The following is a 12,475-nucleotide window of genomic DNA, read 5'->3' as shown; positions in this document are numbered from 1 at the left end:
ATTGCCAGACATCATCTCGGCCAGATAACATAGTTTTGTTCGTTTAGGGTTTTATGTATGTTTTGTTTTTTGTTTGTTTAGGGTTTTATGTATGTTTTGTTTTCTTTTTAAAACTCATTGTAATCTATAAATAGGCATGGTTAAGATTTTTGTAATCGATTCCTCTTTTATCAAACATCAATGAAACTTTGATTGGTTATCCCAATTGTTGAGAGTTTTATCTTGTTATCATCGAATCTTTGATTCGTGTTCAGGGGTTTAAACATAATTCACCCTTTCCTCTTTTATCAAACATCAATGAAACTTTAATTGGTTATCTCAATTGTTGAGAATTTTCTCTTGTTATCATCGAATCTTTGATTCGTGTTCAGGGGTTGAAACATAATTCACCCTTTGTTCTTCTATGAATTTCGTTCGTGAAACAAAACTAATATTCACGCATCCGCTGCCTCATCACGTATGGGCTAAAAATCAGATTTGGTAGTAAAAGCTTGAGTTATTCTCGTAAACTGAATTTATATTGCTAAACTATATATTAAAGAGATTTTAAAGAATCATAACGAATACCAACAGTAGCACCTTATCAGGTTTGTCACATTTAGAACACAATATCAACAATTAGTGTGTACAATAATCAAATAATCAGGTTGCTTCTCTGTTTGCACATAAAAGTACAAGCCAGACCGCCAAAAATTAATGATCGTGAAAAAGAAAAAAGAAGAGATTGCCAAACCTGATTAGTTTAGCTGCAATCCGAACACTGAAAAGAAGTTCCAGAGCATAATATCTGGTCTTGAAAAAGTTAACTAATTAGATTAATCCAAATTATGGCAAACGAGGCTCATAGGGAAACCCCTATTTGATATTCACACTTGCTCACAATCTTAAAATTGGTTTAGAATGTAATAAAGAATTAAATATTAAAGGATGTGTAGATATCAAATAGGGGTGTTGTGCAAATATATCATTTCCATATAATTAATACTTTAAAAAAAACTTCAAAATTTCACCCACCACCTGCTAGATTATGTGTTCAATAACAACTCGTGTTAATATGGGCAGTGTCATCTTAAGAAGAAATAATAAGAAGATGAGTAATGTAAACCTGAAATTGCCCTAAAAAACTGTTAAACTCCTTGATTGTTAATCACATTGGCTTACAGGTAGTTTTTGGACCCATTCGCCCAACAATTATGTTCCAAGTTGAACGTGTGTCAGTACATAGAAATACTGTATTATTTTTATGATGGGATATATATGAGACGAAAATATAATTAAAAAACGTGTCCATAATGTGAATCAAATAATGTTTACGCATAATATCAAATCCAAGCACTTGATCTGATTGTTGAAAATGACAATTGTTTAGCATGCTTTATTAACTGAAAAATCAATAATTACTAGCTGCAAACATAATAACATGGGCAGGACCATTAGCCTCCATTAAAATATATAATTGTTAACCATAGGCTTGACACTAACTCATCAGTTAGTCAAGGGCCATTAATATCATAATAATTGGCATCAGCATTACTGGCTATGAATAGAAAAAAAAAAGATTGGTCATTGTCAAGTTTCAAATCAATTAGATTTTTATTCATATTGGAGTTGAAGGCAAGGCGGCTTTGGAGCTACCATTCAAGCACATTGCTTTCTGGACTTCAGAAAAGTGCTGCTTCTGATGTGAATTTGGTGAAAAGCTAGCGTAAGCACATAATATATGTCCTATGCTTTCTGAAATTAGTTTTCTAATTTCAAACGTCTTTTTGTTTTGATATATATACTTGAGATAATCCACAATGGTGAGATCAACAAAGACAAATGATAATTCAGCAATAATACAACCAATAATACACATATCCTGGGATGAAAACTAACAGTTAACTAGAATAAAAATCACGAACCTATCTTGGGCAGCGTTTGAATCACGCGCAGGGGGTGCAAATCTGTCAGTTTGTACTGAAACGGCCCAACTTAATTTCTCTCTCATGCGTGTGAACCCACACTAGTTACCAATCTAACACAAACCTAATAAAAAACTAAGCGTTATAAAATGATGAGAAGTCTCTTTAATTTTTCAACGTGAGACAAAATCTTTTGAAATACTCCTTTATTTACAACATAACTTACCTTTATCAACAGTTAAATTCACACATCAATATCCAAACGTTTGATCTTCTGCGACTTGTCAAACGAGCAAAAGTACAAAGGCCATGCTCCAACGTTGGAAGGATTGAGGAAGATCATTGCTGATATGCAATGTACTCTACCAGTGAGAAAAACAAGACAATCCTTTTCAAGATTCAAAATTCACAGTTAAAGTTGGAAATGGTCCCAACAATTCACAACCTAATTCTCCACGTACTATTAATTGAAGATCATTGCTGATTTGGAATCTTTATCTCTTATTTATATATTATTTATCTTTTGCTTGCCTTGTTGAAGGAGGAGGGATACATCAATATTCCCCTTTAGAAGTCGCCATTGTGACTCAACTAGTGAAAAACACATAATTGATTCTTCCTGGTTTAGATCAGCTATCTTAAATTTATCCGCAAAAGAAGCGTAAAAGTTCAAAAGAATGATGGATTGGATGCTATACTACGGCACAGATGACTACTGCTACTACGCATTATCCACTTATTTTATGGTACTCGTGGTCCGCAAGGCAAATGTAGCTTTCTTTGGTCATGTCATGACTTTAACTTATACTCCATTGAATTCCTTGTGGAAACTGTTTCTCTCATTTATTAACTTGTTAGGACTTAGGAGTAGCCACAGTTTTTTTTTTTTGTCAGCAACATACATTTGTATAACCTATTCTATCCTAATCTAAGGGGGAGGGGGAGCCTAAGGAGGATGTGGTAGGGGGCTAGTGGGTATACAGACCCAACTAGACCAAGGAAATGTTATGACACAACCCTTAGATTTTTTTCGCTGCAGGTGAGGTTTGAACCCTCACCTATAGCCCAAGGAGGGACTTAAGCCCCTCCCTAGTAGTCACTGAGCCATTGGCCTAGTGGTTGGAGTAGCCACGGTTCAACTGGTCCGGATCCCGTATCTAAGTTCTCAGTCTAATACGAAGTGACATCGTTTGGCCCAAAATCCACGTCATGCCATCTAAAATTTTTTTTGCCATCTAATTTTTTTTTTTTTTGGGAGGTGTAGATCTTGTTCATTCTTTACTTTCAACTACTGCTATCACCATTCTTCTTTGCTCTTCAGATCTTATCAATCTATTAAGGTAAACAAAAAATACATCGTTGGTATTAAACAAGTCACTAAATCTGAACTCTTTGTTAGGGGAAATTTCCGGTCACGGTTCTTTAATGATAAACAAAAGATTTTGTGTCTAAATAATTGTAATTTGTCCCAAGAAATGTTTGATTGTCTATCAAAAGTGTTCAAGGTTTGCTTGTTTTCGAATAAGACTTGTCGATCTACTGGTGAACAAATATAAATGAAAAAGACATGGAGACTATAAAAGATCACTAATTTCAATGAGAAAATAGAGCATGGAGAAAGAAGAGGTGAAAGTTTGAGATTTTAGAAGAAGTGACGTGTGGCTTTTAAAGGCAGCATGGTGAAGTTAAAAACCGATATCAATGGCATAAGCTAACGATGTCGTCCATTCTTAATCAGAGAAGTTAGGCAGAAATAGTAGACAGAAGATCCCAAGCCCGGTTCAACTTTTAATTGTAATTGGACCGGAATAGACGGGCAATTTGTTAAACCAAAACGGAAACCGAATTTTGAAAATCGAAATCATAGTCATGACTAAAAGTTCATATTCAACTTCACCAAAAATTTGAACTGAAATCGGAATCAGAATAGACGGTTTAGGACCGGTTCAAATCGTTTAGAAAAAACACTTGTTATCTAAACCTATTTGATAAGTTTAGAATTCAATATTAATAATCAGTACGCAACACCAATAGTTTCAATCCTAACCCAACACTAACAACCTCAATTCTAATCTAACAACCCATTGTCTCATCCTATTAGTAAGTTAGATCCCATAACTAATCTAAATCAAAGACCAATTTAATCTAATCAATAATGATGTATTTTTTGTAAGATTTGCATCATCTTTTCTTTTTTTCTTCCACATGATAATACAATAAAGTTCTTATTTTTTCCCTACATTTATCATATCTTTTTAGAATCAATTTTACGAGAACAAGTGTTTAAGCATAACTAATCGGAACCATAACTAAAAGAAGTTGGAACCATAACTAGAATAAAATAGGAATCAAAACAAGATCGAAACTAGAGGTTAAGAAACGTAACTGTAATTGTCCCAATAAGGGTCCATTTAAGTTCCACTTTTCAAAAAAAAATATAACCCTCGATTTTTGAACCAAAACCGATGGTTTTGAAACCGTGGCCATGTCTACTTAATATGATAAAAAATGGGTTAATTTCAGAAACATCCTTCAAGATTTTTGATTTTTGACAATTGCACTAGCCTCTCTTGAGATTTGAAATTTTCAAAACCTTGCTTGAAACACCTATTTCAAGAATAAAAATAAAAATTTAAATTTCAGAGAAAGAAGACAATGTGATTCCAAAAACGCTTCCATGTTACATTGGTTAGTTAATCTAGTAGAAAAGCATAAATTGTTACTTTAACAAAGATCGGGAGGTGTAAGCGCAAAAAGTGACAAATGCAAGTCATCAATTTCAGACTTCTGCAACTATTTGCAACGGCTTTTTATAACAGCTACATCCAAGAGCACTTGTATAACAGTTACAATAAACAATTGGAGAGCAAATTCCAAAGGATTTAAATTCAAGAATTGGAGTGGAATCACAGAAGATATAGCATGAAATCAAACTAGTTCAACCATGAACTAGAGTCACAAATTATGGCCTCTTCAAGCCTTCATAGTGAATCTTCAAATTGGAGCCCTTTTCTCATGGCCAATTAGATTTTTTTTTAGTTTTAAATTGTGATTATTTCTATTAATGCAGTTAACTACTGATTTAATTGACTAGGTCCACGTCATTGCCAAATGCCTTGTAAGTTGTAAGGCTACTACAGTCATTTCACTGCAAGCATTTGGATCCAATTTTTTGACAGGGAAGGTCTTTAGAATTTTATTGAAATCTTGAGGGAGGTTAGTGCAACTGTTAGAAACCTTAGATGAGGTTTTTGAAATTACCCCTTATAACTCCGTCTTTTTAGATTTTACGGGACCACTATATATTTATACACGTTTTGTGGCTTCCTTTTTAGATACTTAATTATGACTATTATGTTATCACTTTTTTCATCTTTTATCCTTAATAAAGTAGAAAAAATATAATAGATTATATGTATGCTAGTCTGCCAAAGAAATCTTCTTTAATTTGGAGTTAATTTGTTGAAAAGCTAAACCAAAAGAAAGAAATCCACACTTTATATCAAGTAAAGGCTAGACTAACTATAGAAACCATTCTCTACTGATTCTTCTTGAACCTATTTTTGGCTTTTGATTTTGAAAAAAAATTTATTTTTATATTCTAAACTGCTATTTTTTTTTAGTCATTTGGCTTTCTTCCATAGCTAACGGAAAAAAACCAAATTCAGAAACTACAACACTTGTTCATTCAATTCTGATTTTGAACTTTTCCAAAACTAGCACTTCAAAAATCATATAATAACATGAGAATATGCCCTATAACAATTTTTTTTTTTTTTTGAAAAAATGCCCTATAGCAAATTTATGAATGGTAATTCCAATTGGATATTCTTGCCAGCGAGGAAATTTAGGAGGTCTTTCACATAATCTTTGTGGATATTATAATTACGTATTATTAAGAGGTCAGCATAACTTGTCAAGCTAAACTGTTATGTATGAGTAGTTTCGTCCAGCAGAAGAAACATAAATTTAATTTCTATGTTTATTTTTTATTTTGGGGTTCGAAAACTAATGGAAAAAATAAAATATCCCATTTCCCAGCTGCCATAATAGAAGGAAGCCGTCATCAAAATGATTGGAGACTAAAAGCAGCTACATATTTCATTAAAAAGGATGAAAGAAAAAGGGAAATTAAAAGGCAAAAGAGGGAGAAAGGGACTGGACCAGCAAATACTAGAGATAACGACTTATGCAGAATCCTCTATTTATTTCATTGCACACGTTTTTTCAATGACTATCCACATAAATTCGGCCCATTTGAATTGCTATTTTTAGGAATTTTTGTAGAAAAACATACTGTAACTATTTGATGTATGTAAGGTAAAAAGATGATTATAAAATGTGTTCATGGGAAATGTTTTCCTGCAAAAAATCACAATCTAAACAAATTGAATTATATGTTGATATTTGGCTAGAATAAACTTTATACGTATAATATATAGTTAGTGAAGCTTCTACGAAAGCAATACAGCTAATTATGCATTTATGCTCCTTATTTAAAATGGCATTCCAATATGGCACATTTAATTTTACTTTTTCTTTTTCTTTTTTTTTTGTTGATTTGTTTTTCAGCTTAATCTTTGATATAAAACTTGTTGATGGCCAAAAAATATATGTTAGCTGTAGGTGAATGCCTTTTCCAGCATTTAAAAATTTTTATGATATTAATAATTAGTTTGACTCGTTAGGAATTCTATTCTGTGCAAATAAAGTTTGAAACAAGAATAGCCTAAAATGAAGAAAACTGGAAAAGGTAAAGGTTCAGCAATCTTGCTTTTGTGTTATGCATGCATAATTTTTTGTGAGAGATGTCCAATAAGTTTCTCTGTATTCTGTTTCAAACCCTCTATCCCGAAATTATTTTCTGTCCTATCTGTCTTGCGTTTATACAGTTGCCACGTATATTGATGTATTAATAACTCGAGCAAAACTGAACGGAAAAAATCATGATTCAACTTATATGGACAGAAAAAATCATAATCAGAACCTGGATGAGATTCAAGATTCTCAATTTCTGTGATGAATATTGTGTGTTTGGGTAGGAGATTTATCTGAAAAAAGAGGTTTGGAATAACGCTTTAACACTTTTTATGATGTAATGTATATATGATAAAATGATGGTTGGAAATTGTGTTTATAATGCAAACTAAATATTTAGAAATACTTTTGGCAAAGTATGCTAACCAACAAGACACTTTTGGAGTGCTAGTAGAGCATAAGTTAGGCTGATCTTGATTGATTTTTGTTGCTGAAGAAAAAAAAACTGGGGTTTTATATTGAGTTTCAACAACTATCAAAACTTTTCTTATTGCTTTTTCATTGAATATCTAGTAACTTCAGTAGCTATACTTGCCAATCAAATGGTCAAGCATTGAATGTATAAACATGTAGAGTATTGTAAAAGGCAGAAGAAAATTGATTTGGAATTTTTATCTCTTTTTTTTTTTTTTTTTTGCTTGCCTTGTTGATGAAGGAGGGATAAATTTAATATCCCCTTTTAGAAGTCGCCATTGGGGCACAATTTGTGAAACACACCTAATTGATGCTTGGTGGTCAAGATCAGATATCTTAATTTATCCCAAAAAGAAGAATCAAAGTTCAAAAGAATTAATGGATTAGATATTACGGCAGAGAATGACAGTTTACTACTACTACTACACAAATACAATACCCATTTATTTTACGGGATTCGTGGTTCGCAATGCATATGTAGCTTTCTTGGGTCATGTCATATAGACTTTTTAAGTCTTTAACTCATTCTCCATCAAGTTTTTGGTGGCATCTTCTTACTCATTTACAACTACTTTTTGGCTTTCAAGCGACCAGTGCATTTGTACATTTCACTCTATGTCTTCTATTGCGTATACATAATGAAGGACGGAACTAAAGGGAGGGGTCACCATCCCAACTTTTACAAATTCATGTTTTCTTTCTTTCAATTTTTTAAAGTTTCTCATATATATAGATATTTATATATATACACACATACTAAATCTTATATATAATGACAGTATATACACTATCACGATTAGATGCACAATACATATGTTCAAATTCGAATTATGCATCATGCATCGAATAGTAAAAATATATATACTGTCAGTGTATAGAAAATTAATTCATATATATATTAAAATTAAAATTTAGATTATGTGTCATACATTCAATAGTAAAAATATATACACTGTCAGTGTATAAAAAATTAATATATATATATATATATATAACTATTTGTCCCAAAATAAAGTTTTCAAAAAATTTTATGGTAGACTTCAAAGTTTAAATATGGATGTATTTCGTCTCCTCATATTAAATTTTCTGGTTTCGTCACTGTACGTATGAGTATTTATGTTAGCAATTTATTACAGCATTTGGCTTTGATGTACACGTATGAATTAATGACAATTTCTTTCAGCTTGTATCTTGATTAAATTAAGGGAAAAAAAGGATGCTACATATGATAGTGTGCCGAAAAAAATCTTCTTTAAATTGGAGTTATTTTTTTTGAAAAGATAAACCAAAAAGAAAGAAATTACACTCAAAAATAAATTTTTGGATATAGAGTAAAGTCTAGACAAGATATAGAACCTATTCTCAACTGATTTTTTTTAGGACCTAGTTTTAGCTTTTGATTTTGAAATTTTTGTCATTTGATACTTTAAACTGCTTTTTTTTTTTTTTTATAGAAAAAGTCATTTGCCTTTGTTATTTCTAAAGGAAAAAACCAAAATCAGAAGCTACAACACTTGTTCTTTCAGTCCTGATTTTAAACTTCTATAAAATAGCACTTTCATCAAAATAATAATTAATTGAGTACAAGGAATTAAAACAAACACAATAATATATTTCCAGTTGGGAAAGGATTGAGTACAAGGAACAAAGTCTTTTTTGACTATAACCGATATGGGCACGAAATAGTTGAGTTCTGACATTCTTTACACGTTGTTTCTTTCTACGTTGTTCCTTGCAATATTTATATTCCACCTAAGTTTCTGGAACCGAAATGGTAATGCTATTAGTCGCTTCCCCACTTTTGAGTTTTCATGCTCATTTATGAAAAGAGAAACATATTGTTTGGGTAGCAGATTAGTTGAAAAATTCTTCAGAATTTTTTAGAATGTGAGATAAAAAGTTGATAGAAAAAAGAGAATGATGATTAAAAATTGTGGTGATGATAGAATTAAAAAAAAAAGTTAATTTTCTATACATTAACAGTGTATACACTATCACGGTTGAATGTATAACACATATGCAAAATTTGGATGTTAAATTTAAATTCATATTTATATATCATGTATCTAATGGTGAAAGTGTATACACTGTCAGTATATAGAAGATTAATATTTAAAAAATCAGAAAAATTGACAATCCAATTTTTTCTGTTCATTTGGATGCACTCAATGTATTTGTAGCTAAAAGTGAAACCATTTAGTTTACTTGTAAATACGAGAATTGAGAAATCAATCAGATAAGCAAATAAAAGTTAATGCATCACAAAGTCACGCCTAATTAGTCTGGCTTCAAGCCCAAAAAATAAAATGAGCTTCAAGAGCTTAAAATTATGGTTTTTAAACGGTTAAACAACCGGATTAATCCAAATTATTGAGAGATTAGGCTTCCTTCAATGCATGAAATCATGTCCGACATAGGCAAGGCCGTAGGGAAATGATATCTGCACATCCCAATTTGATATCCACGCATCTTTGCCATTTTACTCTCGTTTAAATTGTTTTTTTTTTGGAGCTTTATAAAAAATATATATTATAACGATTCGATATATGTAAGATTAAAAGGTGATTGACATATATGATCATGAAAAATGTCAAAAATTTTCTTTGAAAAATTGAAATCCAAACAAGGGTACGTGTAACATTTTGCTATAGTTAACCATTAGGAAATCCTTCAAAATTTCATCCACCACCATGTTAGACTATGTAGCTGATAACTACTTGAATTCTTTTAAAATGGAATAATAACAACACAAGTTATTTTAAACCAAAAGTTGCCTACAAAACTGTTAAATCTTATCCGACTGATTTTGACTAATAATACTATGACTTACAGGTAGCTTTTTGACATATAATTTTCCAAACATCTACTCGTTAGTCTAGCAGTTAAAATGACAATTGTTTAGCATGCTTTATCAACTGAAAATGTGGGAGCAAGATGCAGTAAGGAAAGTTGAGAAAGGTTGCATCAAATAATTGCTTATTACAAACAGAATTAAATAGGCAGCCCATTGGCCTACATTAGAGTATCTAATCCTAATTTCAAGCCTGTTGGGGGCTTGACACTAACTCATCACTTTATCAGAGGGCCATTCACTAGTGTCATTATAATTGACATCAGCAGTGCAGGCACTGAATAGAATAGAATTGGTCATTTTCAAGTTTCAAATTGCTCAGAAATTTCTTCATATTGCTTTCTAAAGTTCATAGAAGTTGCTGCTGCTTCTGGTGTGACTTTGGCGAGAAGCTTGGATAAGCTCATAATGAATATTCCATGCATCTCTGAAATTTTCTTTCTTGTTTTCTTTGTTTTTTCAAACGTGTCTTTGTAAACAATTAATTCTTGAAATTATTTTACAGATTGAATGTCCAAACATTTATTCTTGTGTGAGTTGTCAAATCAACAAAAGTACAAATGCCATGCCCGAATGCTGGAACTTGGAAGGATTGAGGAAGATCATAGCTGAGGTGAGATATTATCTACTCTGCCAATAAATAAACCAGGACAATCCTGATCAAGATTCAACATTCAAAATTCAAAGTTACAGTTGGTAATGGTCCCAACAAGTAACAACCTTTGCGGGAAAAGATCTGCACGGACCATATTAATTGAACAGAGACTTTGATTTCAGAAAAGGTTATCCAGAATTGGATATATATATATATATATATATATATATATGTATGTATGTATATGTATAGACATTTACAAATTTGACTAGAAATGTTTAGCAAAATATTAAAGTAATAACTTTTCTCGTATAAGCAACTCTTTTTTTTCCTCCTTTGTACTTTACAACAAATAGAAGACACCAAATTTAGTCTCAACTAAAAGCAAACCAAACAATAATATCACACCACAAACTTTTTCCTCCCCTTTTCCCTTTTTTGGTCCCTCAAACTCTGGTTTTTACTAAGCCAATATTATTGTAGGCTTAATCAAACAAAGTGGACACACACCAACTAATCTAATCTTTTTACAACTCTAACAATCAAATTTCCCCTCTTCTTCCCTTTTCTTTTCTTCCCCTGTTTCCCCTCTACTTCTACTACCTTTCCATGTCAGTCAGTTCCAATGACTTTCCCAGAGGAAGAAAACTTGCCTTGGTCCCTCCAACTTTGTTCCTTTTTTGAGCCTCCAAATCATCATCTTCCAGTTCTTGATCCTCAAATTTTGTTAAAGATTGGTACTCAACTATCTCAGGGAACATTCTGTAGAGTGCCAAGTAAACACACATACCAATAATTGTGACTCCAACCAGGTACCAGCTGAACTCAATATTCACTAGTGACTTGGCTCTTTCAAGGGCTTCATGATTTTGGCATCTGACAACTTTATGACCCTCTTCGTTTATGAAACACCCTTTGGGAATATACTCTGGTGTCCAAAGCATGATTCCCATGACCATCAGCCAAATTCCTTGGAACAAGATGCTGAGAGACCTTATGAAACTGTTCAAGAAACTCTTGGGGTAACCTATGCCTAAAAGGGTGGTCAAAAGTGAGACAAAAATGACAATTTGCAGAAGCCAGTGGTATTGCCCTTCCACACCCATGTGATCAGCGGAGTGGAGGTGGAAGAGGAGAAATTGCTGGCCAAAAGCAATGGCTCCTAGCATTAGAGTTAGGCTATAATGGGCTGGGGGCTGGATTTTGTCAAGAATGATGGAGAAAAGTGAATAGACAAAGAAAGTCAAGGATATGTTTGAGTGCTCAAAGTTGTGAAGGTGGTATGATGGGATGGTGCCATCAGTGTCCAATGGTTGGTGCCTGTGTGGACCAATGAAGAGCTCCATGGATATTGAGGCAAGGCAGCCTCCCATGATCAAGAAATGTTCCAAGTACCTGATTTTTGAAGTGGGAAACCATGGCAAAGATGTGTAGGATTTTGGATGGAGAGAGTGAAGCCTGACATGGTTGATTAAATGCCAGAGCCCAATTAGGAAGAAGCCAAATCCAGGTGCCACATGTCCCACCATAGTGCCCATCTTGTTGTCCTGCTGGACCTGCTCTAGCTTAGCTTGCTTTGTGAGCTGCTTGCTTGAGGTTTCTTGCTTTGCTTGGCTTGGGTGTTCTGTCCTTGGAAAGAGAGAAATGAGGAGGGTAAAAAAGTGTGGGAGAAAAGGAATGGAATGGGATGGTTACTGGTTACCGAGGGAGAGAGGCAAAAAAATATACAAGGTGGGATTTGGATGGAAAATTGGATGGGAAGGGGGTTTATAAAGAGAGGAAGGGTTTTAAATTATATGAAATTTCTTGAAGGCCTTGAAGGTCCAGAGGGTTCTATTTTTAAGATGGGTTGAAAATTTTGAACAATTTGAGATTGTTTGTGACTGCAGTCTG

The 12,475-nt window shown here is 32.9% G+C and overlaps 1 protein-coding gene across 1 annotated transcript; it reads right to left on the bottom strand.

Moving 5' to 3' along the window:
• Window positions 1-10,893: 10,893 nt before the first annotated feature.
• LOC113748742 (transmembrane protein 45A-like) lies at window positions 10,894-12,261 on the bottom strand. The gene has a single exon (XM_027292291.1). It carries the CDS (start codon window positions 12,118-12,120, stop codon window positions 11,182-11,184), a length of 939 nt encoding a protein of 312 aa, XP_027148092.1. The 5' UTR covers window positions 12,121-12,261; the 3' UTR covers window positions 10,894-11,181.
• Between the last annotated feature and the right edge of the window lie 214 nt (window positions 12,262-12,475).

The sequence above is a fragment of the Coffea eugenioides genome, chromosome 1, assembly GCF_003713205.1.
Source record: "Coffea eugenioides isolate CCC68of chromosome 1, Ceug_1.0, whole genome shotgun sequence".
Taxonomy (NCBI): domain Eukaryota; kingdom Viridiplantae; phylum Streptophyta; class Magnoliopsida; order Gentianales; family Rubiaceae; genus Coffea; species Coffea eugenioides.
Note: the sequence above shows the minus strand (reverse complement) of the source record. Positions and strands in the feature narration are given on the sequence as shown.

What these genes read in the sequence shown, in the direction of transcription:
- LOC113748742 (XM_027292291.1), bottom strand. Translation starts at nt 12,120, where the DNA reads ATGGGCACTATGGTGGGACATGTGGCACCTGGATTTGGCTTCTTCCTA.